General features: G+C 33.2%; 1 protein-coding gene across 2 annotated transcripts in view; it reads left to right on the top strand.

Moving 5' to 3' along the window:
- LOC121116123 (uncharacterized) overlaps positions 1-19,712 on the top strand; it is a 78,668-nt gene that overhangs the window by 3,276 nt on the left and 55,680 nt on the right. The window contains exons 1-2 of one of the 2 annotated variants that reach the window (XM_040710350.2): positions 1,640-2,020; positions 3,315-3,432. In XM_040710350.2, coding sequence (XP_040566284.1) covers positions 2,008-2,020; positions 3,315-3,432 — 131 coding nt within the window. In that variant the 5' untranslated portion in view covers positions 1,640-2,007. Of the gene's footprint in view, positions 1-1,639; positions 2,021-3,314; positions 3,433-19,712 lie in introns of those variants that run through there. The other variant, XM_040710351.2, reaches the window with a different exon arrangement.

Genomic DNA, 19,712 nt, shown 5'->3' with positions numbered 1-19,712 from the left:
GGAAGAAGGAAATAAACAAGGACATTTGAAAGAATTACTCCGATGTCGATCCCCGAATCTACTCTGAGTTCAACAAGAACTTAGATTTATAACTCCGCAACAGATCCTCAAGGTTACTCTCCGTCTTTTATGAGCACACACGAATGCTCAATCAGGGGTTCACTATAACTGAATGTTGTAGAAAAGGAAGTTCACTCCTCTGAAATTAAATAATGGTGACAACAGCTTAGGAAAAGAAAATTCACACTTCAGTTTACCAACTCAAAAAAAAAACCCGCCGAGCTAAAAATGCATCCTAGTTACAGCCAAAGTTAATAGAAATACAATGTTTGACCATCATGTCATCGGGCTCACTAGAATTTTCAATTTGAGGCATCGTACCGACTGCTGGACAAGATAGATAGATTTTGACAAAACACTCAACCAATCATAGTCTATGACGTCAATATTGGTAGAATTGTCAATTTGATATATTGTACAGACTGCTGGGAAAGAAAGGCGGATATTGGGGAATAAATGCAACCACTCATACACTATGACGTCTATATTAAAGTGTGGTGGAAGTCAAATATCAGTCCTGCATTTGTTATGGTATAACCTTGTATTTATATTAACCTTGGTTACATCCAACCCTGAGTCGTAACAGGTCATTTTTCATCAATACCGACTCATACTTCGCTAACAAATGTGCCAATTCCCACCGTTACCATGCAATAGGGGGAAAATGGCCATAGGCAGAATTTGAATTGTCCATTAGGCGGTGTGGGGGCAAAAGTTTGAAATTTGGTGTAGGGAGGCCAAATTGTATATTTATTGCCATACTATGTATGTAAAATATACGTTCACATAATCAATCTTGAAGTTCAGTGGGGCTTTGTCCGCCTAGCTCTCTGCTTATTTTCAAATAGGCCCCATAAAAACGTTTTTTCTTTTTAATTTCAGTTATTGAGCCATTGGCGGCCTCTCCACTCTCATTAAAGGTGTTCGTAGACAGACTCCACGACAGCTTTGAGATTTATAGACATTTAATTCATTCATTCGTACTTCGTGTCAATTTAATTTTCACACTTTGATGGAGAAATGAACGATTACTCCACCTTTGCATATATTAGTTTAACTCTTTGTTTTTTGAAATACATACAAAATTGAGTGGTGGTGAATATCGTCGATACTCCCCAGAGGAGGAAGAGACGAATAGGAGGGTGGAGTTCATCCCCAATTACATACAATATGTAACATCTGTTGTGCTTAGTTTTTAACAAAACAAAATCAATTATATGGAAAAGACTGAGAGAAGTGATATGAAGTGCCCTGGTCACTCCTTACTTTCAAGTAACAGTCAAGACGACTCACGGAGGAGTTTCTATGCCCAAAATTTTATATTATATTAATACCTACCTAAAATATGAAGACGTCGATCCAATCCTCCCTGTTGCAGCCCTAACGTTCTTATTTTATGAATAAATACTATACCATAAAACCGCGGCAGGTAGTAGTTCTCCTAAGTAATACTAAGAATAAGAGGCGATTTATTGAGCGCGCGTTCTTAGCCTGGTACTAGAGGGCGCTCTCTTTCTTTTCCAACCACGACCACCAGCACCATCAGGAAAGAAGAAGAAGAAGGAGGGGGGGGGGAGATAGTAGATATTGAAATAAGAAGGAAAAGGTGGCAGTCTTCCTTTTTGACGTGATCCGAGAGTTCTTAGTCCTAGTCGTTCACATCTGTGAATTTTTATATAATACTCAACTGTGTGTCTTGTTCGTTGTTGTTGTTTAACAGTTGTTTGAAAAGAGTGTTGAGTAGTGGATGAGTCTATCTTAATAGCCTAGCTAGCTAGTTGCTTCTCTCGTGTTGTTTATTAATTAATTGTCTAAGGATTTTGCCTTCAAATTCCCAGTTTTTAATTGAATAATTCATCAATGTACACGCATTGATATGATCTTCATGGAGGAATGGGACTCGTAAAAGATGGAGGATTGATATGATCATATCAGCATAACAAAAAAATGCCCTCAACTGGTAATGAAATGCACTTTCCTAAATTCCTGCATCATTTACCGAAGCCCCGATGCATATATATTTAATGTTGCTTCCTGGCTTCCCTCATCCTATTATTTTTCTCTCTAAGTCTCACCGTTCATAGTAATCTTTTTCAAGTGCTTTTATACAGATTCCACGCAGATTAACTTAGTATATCCATAATAATAATATAACAACGACGTAGACGCAAATTGCAATTGAATAAGGATAAAGGCTTGCCATATTATGCAGCGTGTCTGAACACAAAATGACTACTAAAATTGATAAATTTCTTTACTTCTTAAATATATACAGATTGATTTGCTCAATTATATGATACATACTCTAATTTCTGGGATGGAATGAGATACCCCAGAGCATTAACTATACTTAAGAAGCCTCATTTGGTATGTGAGACTCTATTTCGGCCCGATATGGTCTTTTTATCTAATATAATCGACATATTTTATATTTTTTCTATAACTGTTTTATTTAGCACATAATTATGCAGAATTTGCGGTGCACCCAAATAATTTATTAAAATAATTTGTTAATATAAATGTGACTCGTAGATATACATGATTTTTCGCAAATGTAGTCTGAATTATTGTACATTTGTATTCAGTAACGAAATGTCTATCAATAAGGATTAATCTGATTCATCTTTTGGAGACGTCGCAAATTGCAAATGAAAGTAGGAAAAATCAATTGTCATCGTGAAAGAATTGGAAATCGATAGATTTGATGTATTCAAAAGGAGCCATATCGGAGTCAAATGAAGTCTTATTATTCCAAGAAATGTCTTATACTATAGCTAACAATCTCAGAGTATCTCAGCTCATCCCAGAAGTTCGAATAATAAGCTTATAACTGACGAAAATATGTATATAATCAAGAAGTGGGGATGTAAAAATGTATTCTTTATTCAGGTTGATGTTTGTGGTTTTTTTAAAGATAAATCTTCTAGGGTTGATTTTGTGTTGACGGGCCACATAATAATATGTCAAATCACTTCTTCTTCTGTCATTTCCATATATTGCTGATCTGGTGTTTCTTTTCCCTGAGGAAAGAATATAAATAATATCCACTAATAGTTTTTATATTGTAACAAATAATGTTAAATAATATCTACGAATCATGGAATGACTAGTCTATGAGAATATCGATCTGCATTATTATTTATTTCCATCACTCTTTGCAGCCATTGCAGTGTTATTTGTTGTCGCATTGACTTTTTAAGTTCATTCTCACTAATATGTTCTTATAATATTCGTATTTTTAATGTGTCTTTCAGGACCTTTAGTTCCTCACCAAAGTCCGAAACAAAAGCCTGAGATCCCAGCCAAGCCTGATCTAAAGGCAAGGAAATTACATCATTCGGAAGTTAGAAAATCTTTGAAATTAGATGAACGGTAAGACAGTCTCTCTCTCTTAGTTAGTCCTTCTATATACTATGTTGTGTACAAGTTGCGATGTCTGTTGTACAAGTTGTTGTAACTTTTAAATTCAACATTCCTTATTGTAATATTAGGTTCACACAAAAGTTATGAGCGTTTTTTCACTTTATTTTGACAATAAAATTAACATAAGATAGAATATTCCGATTTAGATAGGTCCAAACGGTTTCAAAGAACTAATTTTAGTTGGAACTACCGCTCACTGTTGTATTTGATACTGTATTAGGTCTATCAACAGCACTAACTGTTCTGGGAACCTGCTCCACCTTTTCACCTTGGTCGTAGTGATACTGAAGAATGTACCGAATTTTTTCTTTTTTTTACTTCCATTTTGGAACGCCATAACAGACAACTGGCTTGACCAAACACAAAACTGTAAATTAACATTTTTTTAAATGTACGCTTAACCTTTAAGTATGCTTAAAGCTGTTTTGATGCAATATATTAATCGTGAGATATAGCTCAATAAAGACATCTAGCGAAAAACTCTCTGAACGTTTTACTTAATCTAATACTATCAACTATTAATCAAGGGCTCTCAAGTTTTTAAAAGAGTTCCGACATACAAACAAAGATGTACTATTAAACTACACTTTTGGCTTGTTTTGAGGCCTTTATAAGGGGGGGGGGGCTTTCATTTGAAAATTGGGATTATAAATCTGATATTTTGAACTGTTTTCACTGACTATCCGTGAAGAATACAAATTACAATGAGTGGGGTAAGATTGATTGGAAATGTGTAAGTCTAACGCGTATTATTTGAAACTTGAAAGTCCTGTTAATAGGGGCTTTCATTTAATTGATTTCCCTTCAAATGACTTATTAGTCATTGATTATGTACAAACAGAAGTACTCGGCATTGTTCGTACTCATGTGACCGCGATGAACTTTGCTTAATAATATATGTGAATATGTACTCCCTTTTTTTTTTTTTATATGACACACTGAGCTATAGTTACACACGCTCGCGGCTACATTGTTACTTATTAGATCATGCAGTTCTAAAATATTTAACTCAGCAGACCGAAAAACTTTGCTTTATTAATGTAGCTTTTATAGTACTGTAACTTCGGGCATTTGAACTTTATAATGTTCCACAGTTAGTGTACGTCTGACTAATTAGTAACTTTCATCAAAAATGTCAAAAAACACACCATAAATAACTATACAATCAAAGGAATATTCAACCATTGCTTTATCCTCATCACAAGTCCGATTCTAAATTATTTATTTAAAGTTATTCATCTCATTTTTTTAGTTTGAACCTATTTAATTTGTCCATACAAGTTATAACTTGTACATAATATCCAAATTAATTAAACAAAGTGACACTCCCGGATATTTATAGTAACATCAGCTCCTGTTTCCTTGAATCTAAAAGGATGCCCCATTAAGGGAATTCGGGTATTTCATTATGTTACCGTGACATGCAATTCCAATATTCAGTGAGTTGATACCATTTGATTGAATTCTGTAAAACAACTCTTCTTTTGCAGAAAAAAAATACTTTTAATTGTCTTGTTAAAGTCTTTAAAAAGTAACATTGATTCGACTTAAGAGCTATCTAAAAAATAATGCTTGATAAATGTATGAAAAGCTCTCAGAGGGTTCAATGTATATAGTGCACCCTGATTCATATACCAATACAGTATCAAGTTAAAAAAAGCGAGTGTAATATACAGGGAGCACTCTATAAAATGAATGAAATCTTGTAGGCGTTTAGTTCTTATTAAAAAATGAATGTGACTTCAGAAGGTGAGGTTAAGAAACAAGCTTAAGTACTCCCTGGATCAATAAATCATTCATTGTTTTTATTCCAATATGTTATTTCTTAATTCTTAAGGAGAGAATTGCTGAGTATTGAGCAGGGGGTCTGCAGGATTATATTTGGTGGGCGGGATGGGGGCTTGGTTTTTGTAATTTAAAAAAATAAAATCCCAAAATAATATTTTTAATTTTTTGAAAAAAAAATTAAAAAATCCACTGTTAACAAAAAATTAAATTTTTGGGAAATCTTTTTCAAAAATTCAGCTATTCACAAAAAACTAAATTCGTTGGAAAAAAATTTCAAATGATAAATTTTTCCCGAAAAAATTTAAAAAACTTATAGTTGTTCACAAAAACTATTTTTTTATTTAAAAAATTTTTTATAGCTGCTCACAAAAAATAATTTTTTTAAAAATTTATAGCTGTTCACAAAAAATAATTAATTTTGGTATTCTTTTAAAAAATTATAGATTTGTACAAAAAATAAATTTTTGGAAAAAAAATCAATAATGAAATTTCTTATTAAATTTAATAGAAGAAAAAATCATAAATCTGCAGCTATTCACAAAAAATTAAATTTTTGTAAAAAAAAAATTGAAATATTAATTATTTTGGGAACAATTTTGGGAAATTCAATTTTTTGGATATTTAGGAGGGGTGTTTCAGCCCCTTCAGACCACCCCTGTTGAGTGAGTAGCTATGTGTGGTGATGAAAACGGATATTTAACACCAAGGTTTTTTTTGGGTGATACCTTCTATATTATTCAAGCAAAATTGGAATGTTCGTCGACGCCTAGAAACTCTGGGCTATTCCGTGTACTACCACTAGTATACAACAGTTACATTGATTTTTTGTGTCTGTGTATGTTTTCGTGCATAGTAACGGAAATGCATTGCCCACAAACCCACCGGATGGTTAATGAATTATGTTGTTCATTAAAATTCATTAATGCATACCATCGTGTTATAAAAGAAAATATTTGTAGATTTCATTCGTTATCCATAAAATTATTTGCTTTTTATTAGATTAATTTAATAAAACTTTTAATGCTTACATATAAAAAAACAATTAAGGCTTATATTTTGTTTGATTATTTTACAATATTTAATAAGGGATCCCCTATGTGCTAGGGCGTCTTTCTGCTGTCTATATTTTCAATTATTATCTTACAACTTTATGTAATACACCTGGGATTTTATACATATAAAAATTAGCTTCGTACAAAAATATTGACCTTATAAACGCCCTGACGCTAGAGGGAGGAATAATCAGTAGTATATTCTATGTGAGACATTAGACGGAATAATTTTTATTGTTCCGTGATGAAGCCCTCTATTTTACCATGAATCTCTGCCCAAGAAGTTTCCAATGTATATAGATATTATAGGAACGAAATACTTTCTACTTTAAATTAACATAAAATTGTCAATCTTAAAGATTAATTCAAAAACAAAATCTGAGTAGAAGATACTATCATTGAGAACTATCTTACTCAAGTTAGCCTCCATTGGCTCTTATAACGGTCTTTATTTGGGTCTTAAACAGTGAGTGAGCCCAGGAAACTAGAGCCCGATCTAAATTCTTGCATTCCAGGGCACGTACTTCTTGTTGGTGTGATAACCTCTATTGATCTTTGACTGCAGGTAGCTCCAGACACAATAATCCATTAGATTCAGGTTGGGTGAGCTGGGAAGCCAACTAACCTTGGATACACATTCGTAGAAGTGCTTCTGAAGCCAATCCTGAATCGATTAGAAGGTATGGCAGGGTACAAAGTCCTGTTGCCAGATCAAATGACTGTCTCCGGTGACCTCCTTGATCCAGGAGAGCACAGAATCAGAACAGCGGCCTGCGTTCTGCTTATGAAAATGTAATAACTTTTAGGCATAAGTTTGAGTTATAGCTGAAGCCCTCAACATATATTCCTGAGGCTTGTGGAGGGGTGGGCTGGTGCCCTACTCAAATTTAAAGAATTTTTGCTTTTTACTAGAAAATTTAACCTTTGAATTTTAATTTTTGATTTTTTTTTTCAAAAAATTTAAATTTTTGTGAATAGCTGTTAATTAAAAAAAAAAAGTTAAAAATTAGAATTGAATTTTTTGTGAATAAGTGTGGATTTTTGAAATTTTTTCCAAAAAATTAAATATTTGAATTTTTTTTCTTATAACTTAATTTTTTGTGAATAGGTCTGAATTTTTGAATTTTTTTTTCAAACAATATTTAACTATTAAAATTATTTTTTTTCCAAGTAATTAAATGTTTGAAATTACTTTTCAAAAAATTTAATTTTTTGTGAATAGCAATGAATTTTGAATTTTTTTAACAAAATATAAAAATTAAACTCTAATTTTTGAATTATTTTTTTTTGAATTGGAGCCCTACCCAAATTAAGGAATCTTTGCTTTTTACTCTAAAGTTTAACATTTGAAGTTAAATTTTTCAATTTTTTTTCCCAAAACAATCCAAAATTCAGGCACCCCTAAAAAAAGAAAATATATATGTACTCCTGTAGACGCCCCTGTATTAATTAAGGCCTGAACTTCTTCTTCAAATCATCATTCATATGTTTTCATCACTATGGCCTTATTTAATCTTTCCTTAGAGTCTATTTAACCTGTACAACTCCTTAGGACATGTTACAGTCTACCCACTAATTTAAGGATACGATCTTTGGTTGTAATAAAGAAATATGTGAATGCTATCTATTATTTTGTTTTTCTTAAAAGGAAAATAAGTGGGTAGCTGTATACAAGATGACGGCTATAAAATAACATAAAAGGAATTATTTTCTTTCGAGATCAAATCAGAGAGAGAGAGAGGCAGAAATTCCATTTCTTAATCATCTATAATAAATATGTGTAGAGTTTTGTTCCATAGACCCTAAAACAGCTAATTGTAATAATATGTTTTTTGACATATGTTGAACAGCCTTTCTGCTGTCGTGACCCTTGACCAAGTTGTGGTGACCCCAAGCTAACAAAATTAGTCGAGTTGATATTGTATTATAATTTGTAAGCATATTCAGCTCCAAGCATAATTCGAACTGGTCGCTGGCAGGAGCAATTTCTTGGCTATGGTCTGAGGTTTTTCTTGGCTTTGGCGAAGTTTTCAATATCAGTCATTTATTTGTTCCCAAAATCAACCCTGTTTTCTTTTTTGACACCATCATCTTTGTTCTTAAAATACTAAATATCCGTGCCCGTAAAGTTAGGATGTTTAGCGTCAAAATGGCGTTTCATTTTGATGGGCTTCATCAATTAATCTCCTTTCTCTCGATCAATCATGCGTAATCTGAAATTTTATGGGATCATATAAAAACTTCTTAAAAGACCTTGGTGAGCCTAGCTGGGAACTATTGGGGTAGGACATATGGGGGGAGGGTCGTTAAATACTATTTTTTTTCTCAACTATGGTACTTTTACTCTAAAAACGTTTTTACACAAAAACCTTAGTCTTATAGCACTATGCTCTAGCTTGAACTTTGAGGTTTCTAGCTTGAAAATGACGTCACTAGGCAGAGGCACATATATGCATGGGCTAACCTGGGCTTAAGACAAAGGTGCACACTAATAAGCTAAAAATTGTACTTATATATTGTTGGTAGTCTTACAAATTTTCTCATTCCTGGGTCCTGTCATTTGGGTAAGGCGATCCTGGCGCGAGACAAAAGATGAACTACGCGCAGTAAACAATTTTACACCAATCAGAATTCAAAGGGATTGATATGCATGTCGCTTTTTTCTGTAGAGTATCGTTATTCCATGCATTTAGTTGGAAATCCTTTTTTGTTGAACCACATTAATTTATTTTTCAATCATTATGGACAAATGATTTTTTACAGAAACAATGAACCATGTTTCTGTTATGTATTCTTTTTCTTGAGCTTCCTTGGAATATTGTATTCATTACTCTAAGGAGTCCTCCCCTATCGTGGGAGTCATTCAATCATTGATGATAAATTAATGTATTTACGCAATGACCATGTGGTTTTGTACTTTCTGTACAAATAATGATTTGTGATTGATGAAGTGAATCCTTTTCTTTGCCATTGGAGAGTGTGTGAGCTGTAAGTCAAATTATAATTTGGACTAAGTATTTAAAGATTATTTCTTAGGATGAGGGGAGTTTTTATTAGCATCTTACATTAATATCAGTGTTTCTAATCTGCTCTTATTTTCTTGTATTCTTTATAATTGTATCATAGGGTCAGTAATAAATAAACACTCAGCATTTTTACTAGTGAGTTTCTTTTTGAGGTGTCTAAGGACACTAACTACAGGAGGATAAAAGTGGGTTCACATACCGATCACAAATTATAGAAGTTGTGTGATCTAAAATGTTCCTGAATTCCCTTAATGGAACATCCTTTCAGATTGATGATTTCATTCCTACAAACAAGACACATTTTAACTCAAAGAATCTCTTCGTTTTGAAACGGAGAATTGACAAGGCTGTACTTCAAGTTCCTTAAAATAAACTATTCATACACTTATTGCGTGTACACGCAAGATAGATGCGGTATCGTATTGTATTTCGGTCTGAGGATCCTACACACGGCTGAAAGAGTTATGATATTTAGTTGACGGAACTAAATCGGTCCTTTTAAGGGGAGAAAATTATTCCCTAGATTGATAAAGAAAAAAATTGGTCCACAGTCTGAGATCGCGTTCTGTACATAAATTTTGGTTCAAATCCCTCATGAAAAAATCACTTCCGAACCGTCAAAAATACTCTGGTTTGGACCAAGTTTCAACACAAGTGTTAACCTATTTAAATACAATACAGGGCTCTCAAGCTTTAAAATCAGCTCAATGCTAGATTTGTAATATTATAAATTGATGTTTCATGACGTCATTCAACCGTGTTCTCAAGTCTTTAAATAGCTCTGACAAATTAAGAATAACGTACCTATGCAAATCAAAATATTTATAGATTTTAGATTCAATATACTATGGTATTTATGGGTTATTTGAGGCCGGGATGGGTGGCATTCATTTGAAACATTACATTTTATACTGCACTGATTGATGATGCGTGATAAATGTAAGGTATGCCGTGGAATTGATTGAAAATGCGTGAGTCTTAGGCCGTTGGCGTGAGACATGAGATACTTGACATTAATTGAATATATTTGACTTTTTTTTTAGTATACATATAAAGCCTTTTAAGACGAATAAATTGCAAACTTGTACAATTTACTGCTTATAGAAGTTACAACTCGTACAACAGCCATAGCAACATGTTCAATGTACACATAAATATTCGGTTCGTCAACATAAAAACAATCTTGAACAAACATCATGAAAAGTATAAAATCCCAATATATTTTCTTACTTCATGTTAATAACATACTCTTCAATATTTCATAGACATATTTACGTCAATTATGGGCTTTGTATTCAAATTTGTGGGATGAGTAGTTAATATACTCAAGAATTTTAGTAATAGTTTAGACAAAGGATGTCCAACCCTTTAATATAAATCCCCGCATTGCCACTTGAAATATTTTGAGGGGCCACAGAAGTAATTAAATTAAATTTCATGAAAAATGGCTTCATAAAACTAAACTATTAAATACAATACATATTTATTTCAAATGTAGGCCAATCTGGGAACCCTGTTCATGGGTGTCCGCAAGATTATATATTATATTTTGTGGGGCTTCGTTGAAAAAATGGTGTTTTTTTGCTCCACTGGGTAATTTGATCAAATAACCTTTTTTTCCCTCAATTTTCCATGAAATTTTTTTAAGTGCAATAGTTTTTCAAAAAAAAAAAAATTATTTGGGAAGGGCTAAAGCCCTTCCATCCCCCCATCGGACGCCCCTGCAGTTAGAGTATAAGAAAATACGAGATGATGTCAAATATTTATCAATGTGTGTACCTATTATGCGTGTTCTGATGATATTGTTACAATTTTTTTCTATATATATACTTATATATAAGTAAATGTATCTTTATTTTATTGTGAGGATCTATTTTTGCGTCTTTTATTGTCATTTGCGACTTGCTCAAAGGATTAATAATAGTAGTTTGTTGGTCAGAAATTGAGGATAGTTTTTGTCGAGGAATACATCTAGGATACATTTTGAGAAAAATTATTGTAGCCTGATTTTGTGCTGACGGACCACATACATTAATCAATTTATCACTTTCCCTTATGTATGTAGTCCTAGTACGATTAAGAAATTCTAATTTAATCAAGGTTATGGGAACGAAAATATTAAGGTTTTGTTTTTTGTGAATCCTTAAGTAAAGTTTATGTAATTTCTAAATAGAATTTGATATATTATGAATGTACATTAACTTGAATAATAAAAATAACAAGAAATGAAATAATGGAGAAGGCAGGCAGTAGGCACAGGCAGTGTGTATGTATTGCAAAATCCATGCTCCTGCAAGAAAATAATCTTGGTCATTCATTTTAAAGTGTTTTGTAACAAGTAATTTGTCCGTGTTAAGTTACTATAGGAATGAAATATAATATATATATTTGGGAGAATTCAATTTTTAAATAAATATATTGTATCCACTTTTATATAATACGAGGATGGTCTGTAAAGTTTCCGACCTAACAAAGATACATGACATTTATTCTGAATAGTCTCGTTGTTACTCTAGACCAGGGGTAGATAACCTTTGAGACATGGAGTGCTAACTTCAACATTTCTAATCAATGAGTGTGCCACACTATCATCAATAATGGCAAAAAAACCACACAAACTACGAGAATATGTTCCAATTTACGCGTGCCAGCGTACTTTTGCCTCTGCACACCAGCAGTAGCACGTGTGCCATAGGTTGCCGACCCCTGCTCTACGTACTTTTCCCAGGGATGCTTCCGTCACTGTAATCCCTCTTAATAGTACTCGATGTTTTTCTCTTCAAATTAATTGTTCACGACACCATTTTTATTTTTTGGCTCAATGTCTTCGAGTTAGATTGACTTTGATGCCTCAAATTTACACACAACAAGCCGTTATATGTTTTCTATGCTTTGAATCTATTACAAGCTCAAAAAAAAGACTGCTCGAACCTCGATTTTGTGCTTTTTCATTAAAAACACTCAAACGACTTTTACATAACAACATCGCGTCCAAAATGGCAGAAACTTTGGTGAGTAACTGTCGATACATGCTAAAAAGATATGACTAGCTTTTCTTTACGAGTGCTGGTATCTTCACGTTGAGGTCGGAAACTTTTCCGACCACCCTGTAAAGCTAGAATGGTTTTTGACCCATAAGATGATATGTGGCCCGTCAACACAGGAGGACATTGTCCTATGGGACCTTACTAATTGACGGTATCATTTGTCGTTGTCTCTTTAGGTCGATTTTTGGTAGAGTATCGGACAAAAAAAGCAAAGTAGAGCTATGAAATTCTACTCCACGAATAACGTTCCAGATAATAGGGAAGGGTACATAGGGCTTAGTAGGGCTGTGCGATTAATTGTCCCAAAAAATTATTTATATAAGGGATAATATTGGCATTTTGACATCATTTTCAACTTATATAATGATAATGCGTATTTTAATAATGCAAGTACACCCTTTCTAATATCAATAAACTTTTATTATTAAAGAACAGTCGAACTGGACCTCTCTGGAATACATTTAAAATATCCATAATTAATTAACAAAACATCCAAAAACAATAGATAACATTATTTTAACCCAAAAATGCTCTTGAATAAAAACCAAACACAACCAAAAACATTCACTACAATTCAAACACTAAATAAAGAGGATGTAAACCAGATTTCACTTGAACATATAATAAGTAGAGGCAAACTGCCTTTTAGGACCTTTGTGCAAAAAAAGTGCAAACTAACAACAAAAACTTAATTAACAGCGGATGCCTCAAACGGTCATATACAAATCTGTAGCTTCTTAAGTCTTGCAGATTCCGAGGAGGAAAAACCAACACCGGATTAAAAACTTTTGATATCCAGTTACTTTGAAGCATGCGGATGGAATATATAGCAGCCCATAAAATATTACCACTCATTTTAATTTATCACGCCTTGCCCGTTGCTCAACTAAAAATAGACCTTTTTATTTGGATATGTGACTGTAAATGACATGATCTCTAATCCATATTGTATCCATGCTAATATATATTTTTACCTTTTATTCATGGATTTTTTAATTACAATCCATTAGTGGATCAAATTTGCTGTGCAAACAAAGATTAAATAGTAGATATAGAATACAGTGTGGTCATAAGCATTCGTTTCTAAGAGGATACATTTTTTAGTATCATAATAAAATAACTCTGTCGGATAACTTGAGGCACACTAATGAGGGTAATATGGCTTCTTTGGGATTTCTGATATTGTCATGAGACTTCCAAATCCTCAATTTGTAAGACTTGCATCCAGAGCTGGCACAACTTTGAATTTGGCCAAAGAATTTTTCAAACTTTGCAAGATATCTGGTGTATATAACACTTGCTGCCTACATAATATGTGCTGTCTAAGTAATTTATCAATTATATAATACTGTTTATGCAATATTTCTTTATGAGTAGCTAAATAAAGTCAATAAAACAATTTAATTTCATTTAGACGAACTCAACATTCGTTGCCCGTATTATCTTGAGCATGGGGGTAATAATACCCAATTGCAGGTATGATAAAAAATGTCTCTAACTTCAAATATTTTCGTGTGTTTGAAATAATTGCTAATAATATATTTTTTATTTGCACAACACGAAGGTTCTGTGAAATTTCTAGCAACATGACTTTTACATTTTAAGAAAAGAAGGTGATTTTGAAAGAGCGTCTCATATTACTCCAGTTACCCCTATGTGGCTCGTCATCATTAAAGCAAGCCAATTATATTTTGGGGAAGGCTTGACTTTTGGAAAAAAACAAACAAAAATCCATTGCTATTCACAGAAAATAAAATTATTTTTTTTTTTTTTTGGGGGGGGGTATTTTTCACAAAATTAAGCCAGGATTACATTTGCAGAGTATTTTCTATCCATAAATTATTTCTTATTTACCACTTGAAGGCCACCAAATTACTAGTGTTGGGTTTCAGTCTGGAAACAAATTTGGTCCAACAAAAAAGCTCGGTTTGGACTGATCTCATTTAAAAATTTTGGTCTAGTTCGGTCCCAAAAAATCGGTCTAGACTGATTTTACAGATAAATTGTTTATAAAATGGCATCGTATGTTTTTTCAGGTACAATGACGTTATACGAAGTTTAAACAGAGATATCTCGGATTGATTTTGATCCGCCGTCTCTTATATGTATACCGTATTTGTTCGAGAACTTATCGTTTAATGACATTTGATGTTGTAGAAAAGTTGGACCGAAAAATCGGTCCAAATCAGTCGGAAAAAATAACATAAGACCAAACCGAGAAAAAAAAAATCGATGCTGTACAGAGTCTCAACACTACAAATTACAATTTCAAAAGTAGCAAAAGTTTATCGCAAAATAAAAGAATTATTAAAATGTAGTATACAAAGCCTATAGTTGAACAACATAGAAATGTTTTTTTTAAAGGTATGGGTTGTCGATTCGAAATTGCACCAATTCCCATTCTAATCCCGTTGTAAACCCAATCTTATTATAATTGGTCCGAATAAATTAGGACCGGTACCACACTACCTAATACATCACATTCCTTTTGTATTAAGTAATATCTCATTTAGACTGGGTTCGATCTGTACGTGTTTCGCTATATTTGATTTGTCAACACTAAAGCAAAATGCAAAATTGAGTCTGGATTATTTATTTTTCTAATATTTGAGACAAATAATCGCTATATTTGATTTGTCAACACTAAAGCAAAATGCAAAATTGAGTCTGGATTATTTATTTTTCTAATATTTGAGACAAATAATTGTCATCACTTTCAATCATCAAGGCCATATAATTAGAGCAAGCCTTAATGATAAGGATTGCTCTAATTAATAGTTGGAATGTACCAAAAATTGGAAAATTATTTAGCAAAAGTGCCTTGCCACATTGAAATAATATATTTGAATGTCCATCAACTATCAGAATTGAAAAATAAGATATTTTCCACTAATAATAATACTTTTTTATCTTTAATCGATACAAAATAAAATTCATGATTCAAATCTAAGCATTTCATTAGGATTCCAATAACTAAACACCGGGTGCTCCATTGAATTCTGAACACACACTAATTAATGAAAATTGAGGGATTGAAATTAATTCATATTTCCATATATTAAAACATAAATAGTTAGTTACAAAACTAAACTAACTTTAGCTCTCCAGCTTTCGTACAAGTCAAGAAAATGACACTTGAACGTGATCGACGAATTTCCATTCGTACACTCCAAACGGTTGGGCGTCTCGAAGACCACTGTCTAAGCAATTCCGAAACGTTGGACATGAAGAAGGAGTCTATCAAAAAGGATACACTGGATCCGGAGAGATTAAGAAAACAGCTCAATCAAATACCCTCAAGTCCATGAGGACACATGCAAGAGATTTCGAGGTTTCACAGCCATTTGATGGAGTTTAATCACTATTTATTGTTCATTTGATTTTGAATCAAATATGATCCCCAAGATGGCGTCAACTCCAATTTATGATGCAATTTCTTAGTCAGTAAAAACTTTCTATATTTGAAAGACCATATTGGAACAAAATTTACTCTCATAAATCAATTAAAGGTTGTAAAATTTAGTTAAAATGATTAAGGATCGTAAATCATCCAAGGAATTTTAATAGGGATCCGGCAATTGAGCAAAATCTGTCTAGTGGCTGTAAATATAAATTGTATATTAATTATTTTTTTCTGGATTTTTGTTGAAGATTGTTTTTGTATAGATCATAAATGGCATTATAATTGAAGGTGAGTCCATCTTGGGGGCTCAAAGTTGATATTTTTACTACATCAAGTATACAAATTTCCAATAAACCTTGATAAAACTTTATCAATTGACATTATGAAATAAAAAACCCATAAAATTTGCATTGAATACTAATTTATGCCAATGATAAAGAGTGATATTTGAATAAAATCAAAGTAATATATACTAAAAATAGCCAATTAAAAATATTTATGGAATTATATTATTTTTTTTGATCGATTAGTTAGGAGAAAAGGTAATTAATGAAAAATATCCTGTTCTTTCCATTGTAATAGTTAATTTTAATCTATGCTATGTAAATAAGATTCTATAACGATGTAATAACATATTTTGAATACATTTTAGGATCAGATATATAATTTAATAAAACAAGGCAATTGAGGCATAGATGTATGGCATATCGTAAGGTCCTTTTCTTTGTTGGCCTCATTTTGACATGATCCAATAGTTCACTATTTTCCTTAGTATGAATAAAAAAAGAGTTTTCCTTCTTATAAAACTTAGTTCTTGAGGCCACAAAAATGGCGTACATCAACAATGATGACGTCATGTGAAACTCTCTATTGAATTGCCACAATTATAACTAATTGTATTTCGTTATATATTCGTTCACAGTCTTCACAATATACCGAGTGGTCCATTAAAATCTGAACACTTTTTCATTTCAACAAGATAATAATTTATTAATTAACAATCAAATTTATAATAAATTAGTACTATAAATGGATGTGTGTCTGAGGACCTCTTTAATCATTAATGAGGCAACCCTTTGTGACAATGATGGCTTCCAAGCGGCGGTTGGAAGTCCTGAAACCCGCTGCAGATGTAGTCCTTTGTCATGGCGTCCCAGTGCTGGCTGATAGTGGCTTTGAGGGCCTTGGTGTGTGGATAACGTACACTACAGACCTTCCCCTCGACATGCACCTAACATGTGCAGTCGAGGGGATTGACATCTGAGGTGTAGGGGAACCAAAAGTGTCAAAAAAGAGTTCAAAAGAGTCTTGCAAAGGAGGAGATGGGTTTCTGTCATTGCTGATGTCAAAAGTGGTCTCTCCATCCTTACAAGGCTCTTTTCACACCCTTTTGATAGCTTTCTAGACAGTCCGGTGTGAAACCCGAAGATCTCTTGCATTGACATGAGGGGATTGACCTAGGCTGATTTTTTTATAACTCCTCCGGATCTAGTTTGACCTTTTTGAGAGAGGCCTTCTTTCTCTCTCTCGGTTTGGACTTGCTAACGGCGTTGACTGTGACCTGGAGACATCCAACAGGTTAGAGTGCGTGAATGGAACCTTCAAGTGACATTTTCTCGACTTGTACATAAGTTAGAGAGCTCAAGTTTATACTGTTTTGTAGCTAATTGTTTATGCTTTAATATATCATACAATATGAATTAATTTGAATACTTCAACCTTCATTAGTTATGGAATGAGTAAGTGTTCAGATTTCAAAGGACCACCCGATAGTGAAAAACTAATTAATCTAGTCGATATCTGAAATTGGGAGGTGAGCTTCCGGCCATCATTGATACATTAATACTATTTTTTTTTGTCAGTTCTAGTACTGACAGTCCGAAGGACCTGTCTTAAGAACTGATAAGACTGGTTCTACGACTGGAATGGACCAAATAAATTAGGATTGGCACATAACTAATTGTATTATTAACATAATACATTATATTCATTGTTCTTTTGGAGTCAACAGAGGGGCTCTCCTTTAAATATATATATATATATATACTTAGGAGGATCACACATCATCCCACTCAAATCCTGTGGAACATAATATTATCAGATGTAGTTGTATTCTTTTAAAAGTATCTCCTCCACGGTAGGGGGTTCCGACGTTCATATGAGATGATGCTGCTTTAAGGTAAAAACATAACATATTATGTACATAGTCAGAAATACATAGGTGGCGTTTATTCCTAAAAAGGGCATCCTAATGTCAATTCTTGGATCTTCTCTCTCTCCCCCACTCTTTAAAATAAAATTCTTTCTATTAAGTATTAACGTACTTCAAATAATAATATCTAGGAAAGAGTGGGGTGTTTCGACACTTATTGATGTTGACTCAATTTCTTCGATCTCGTTTAAGTTAAACTCACAAAATTATAAAGTCTGAATGATTGAATATTCATTGGTTGATTAATTGTCTACAAATGGATTCATTTTGGTCCATTTTGATGGAAATTATTAATTGATCTGAAGTATTCTATGGCACATTATAAAGTTCTAATGCCCATAGTTATATATATCAGGGGATCATCAGGTGGTGGCCTGAAGCAGCTGTAGCCAAATGAAATAATTTTTGGGCAAATATGCAGCAGAGGAAAAATTTAATATTTGATATTTAATTAATTTTTTTAAATTAATCTTTGGATTTTTTTCAAGAAAATTCTAAAAACCATGTTTTTGATCCCCTACTCTGTAGGTCATAGACATTCACTCTTGAAAAAATATTTTTAGTCCTTCTTTCGTTAAGTAACAGGTTTTCTGTAAATAATAAATACCTATATAAAAGAATGAAAAATAGGAAAAAAACTGTGGCACCTGTTACAACAGTTCCCTTTCTACTAATTTGTACAATATTATCTCAAATTTCTACTCAATCATTGAGATTGGATGTGTGATATAATTATAAAAAGTTTAAACTTTACTACATTATTAGAAAATAGAGCTATTAGACTCAAAATAAGTTTTTATATAATATCCCGAAGGAAGATTGAGAAAAAATTATTGAATTTTTGCCACAAATACAGTGTGCTTAAGCAAAAATGCCCCACAGCGGACAACATGAACATAATAATCAAGAGCTCTCAAACTGAATGAAAGTTAGTGCCTAGAAATTGATTAACTTGTGAAAAAACATATCTTTGTTCCTTTAAATTCAAAATTCGTACCTTCAGCCTCAATTGCAGCCTCATCACGAGGTCGAAAGGCCATACCCACTCTGATGACATGCTCATTAGACATTGCCATCCACTCACACTCAATGAAGGCCATGAGTTCAACAGTTTTTGTGTGGGCGACAGCTCAGACATCGGCCTCAATAGCATCTAAATTCCATAGTCAAATGGGCTCAGATCTGGTGAGGAAGGATGCCACCATGTCCAATGGTGGAGCTGTAGCCGGTCTTCCACTTACGGAGTTTTTTGGACATTGCCAATTAGTTGGGTTTTGCTGTTGCTGTTATGAGCTTGCGTTTGCGGCAGACGTAGCTCTTGAGGCACAATTCTTTTACGGAATTCCTGATCGTCCCTTCACTAACGTTGTACTTTTTTCTAAGCTTGCGCATCGAAGTTTGAGGATTTGCCTTAATACTGTCTCCTCCCAAGGCTCACATGAACGCTTTCGCTCGCATTATGTTGTGGCCCCCTACTCCCACGCTTCCGTTCGTAGCTGCCATCAGCCTCAAACAGCTCTTTGATCCTCAAAACAGTAGATTTGTTCACTTGCACAATCTTGATCGCCTCACAAACAGGAACTCCCGTGTGGAGCAAATCAAACACTCTACGTTTTGGCTACGACATCACGAAACTGATTTTGTTTACAAAAAAAATGCTTGACAAAAAAAGGATGTTTTTTTAATGTTTGAGAAAATGGG

The sequence above is a fragment of the Lepeophtheirus salmonis genome, chromosome 4, assembly GCF_016086655.4.
Source record: "Lepeophtheirus salmonis chromosome 4, UVic_Lsal_1.4, whole genome shotgun sequence".
NCBI lineage: Eukaryota > Metazoa > Arthropoda > Copepoda > Siphonostomatoida > Caligidae > Lepeophtheirus > Lepeophtheirus salmonis.
This window is presented reverse-complemented; position numbering and strand designations above follow the sequence as displayed.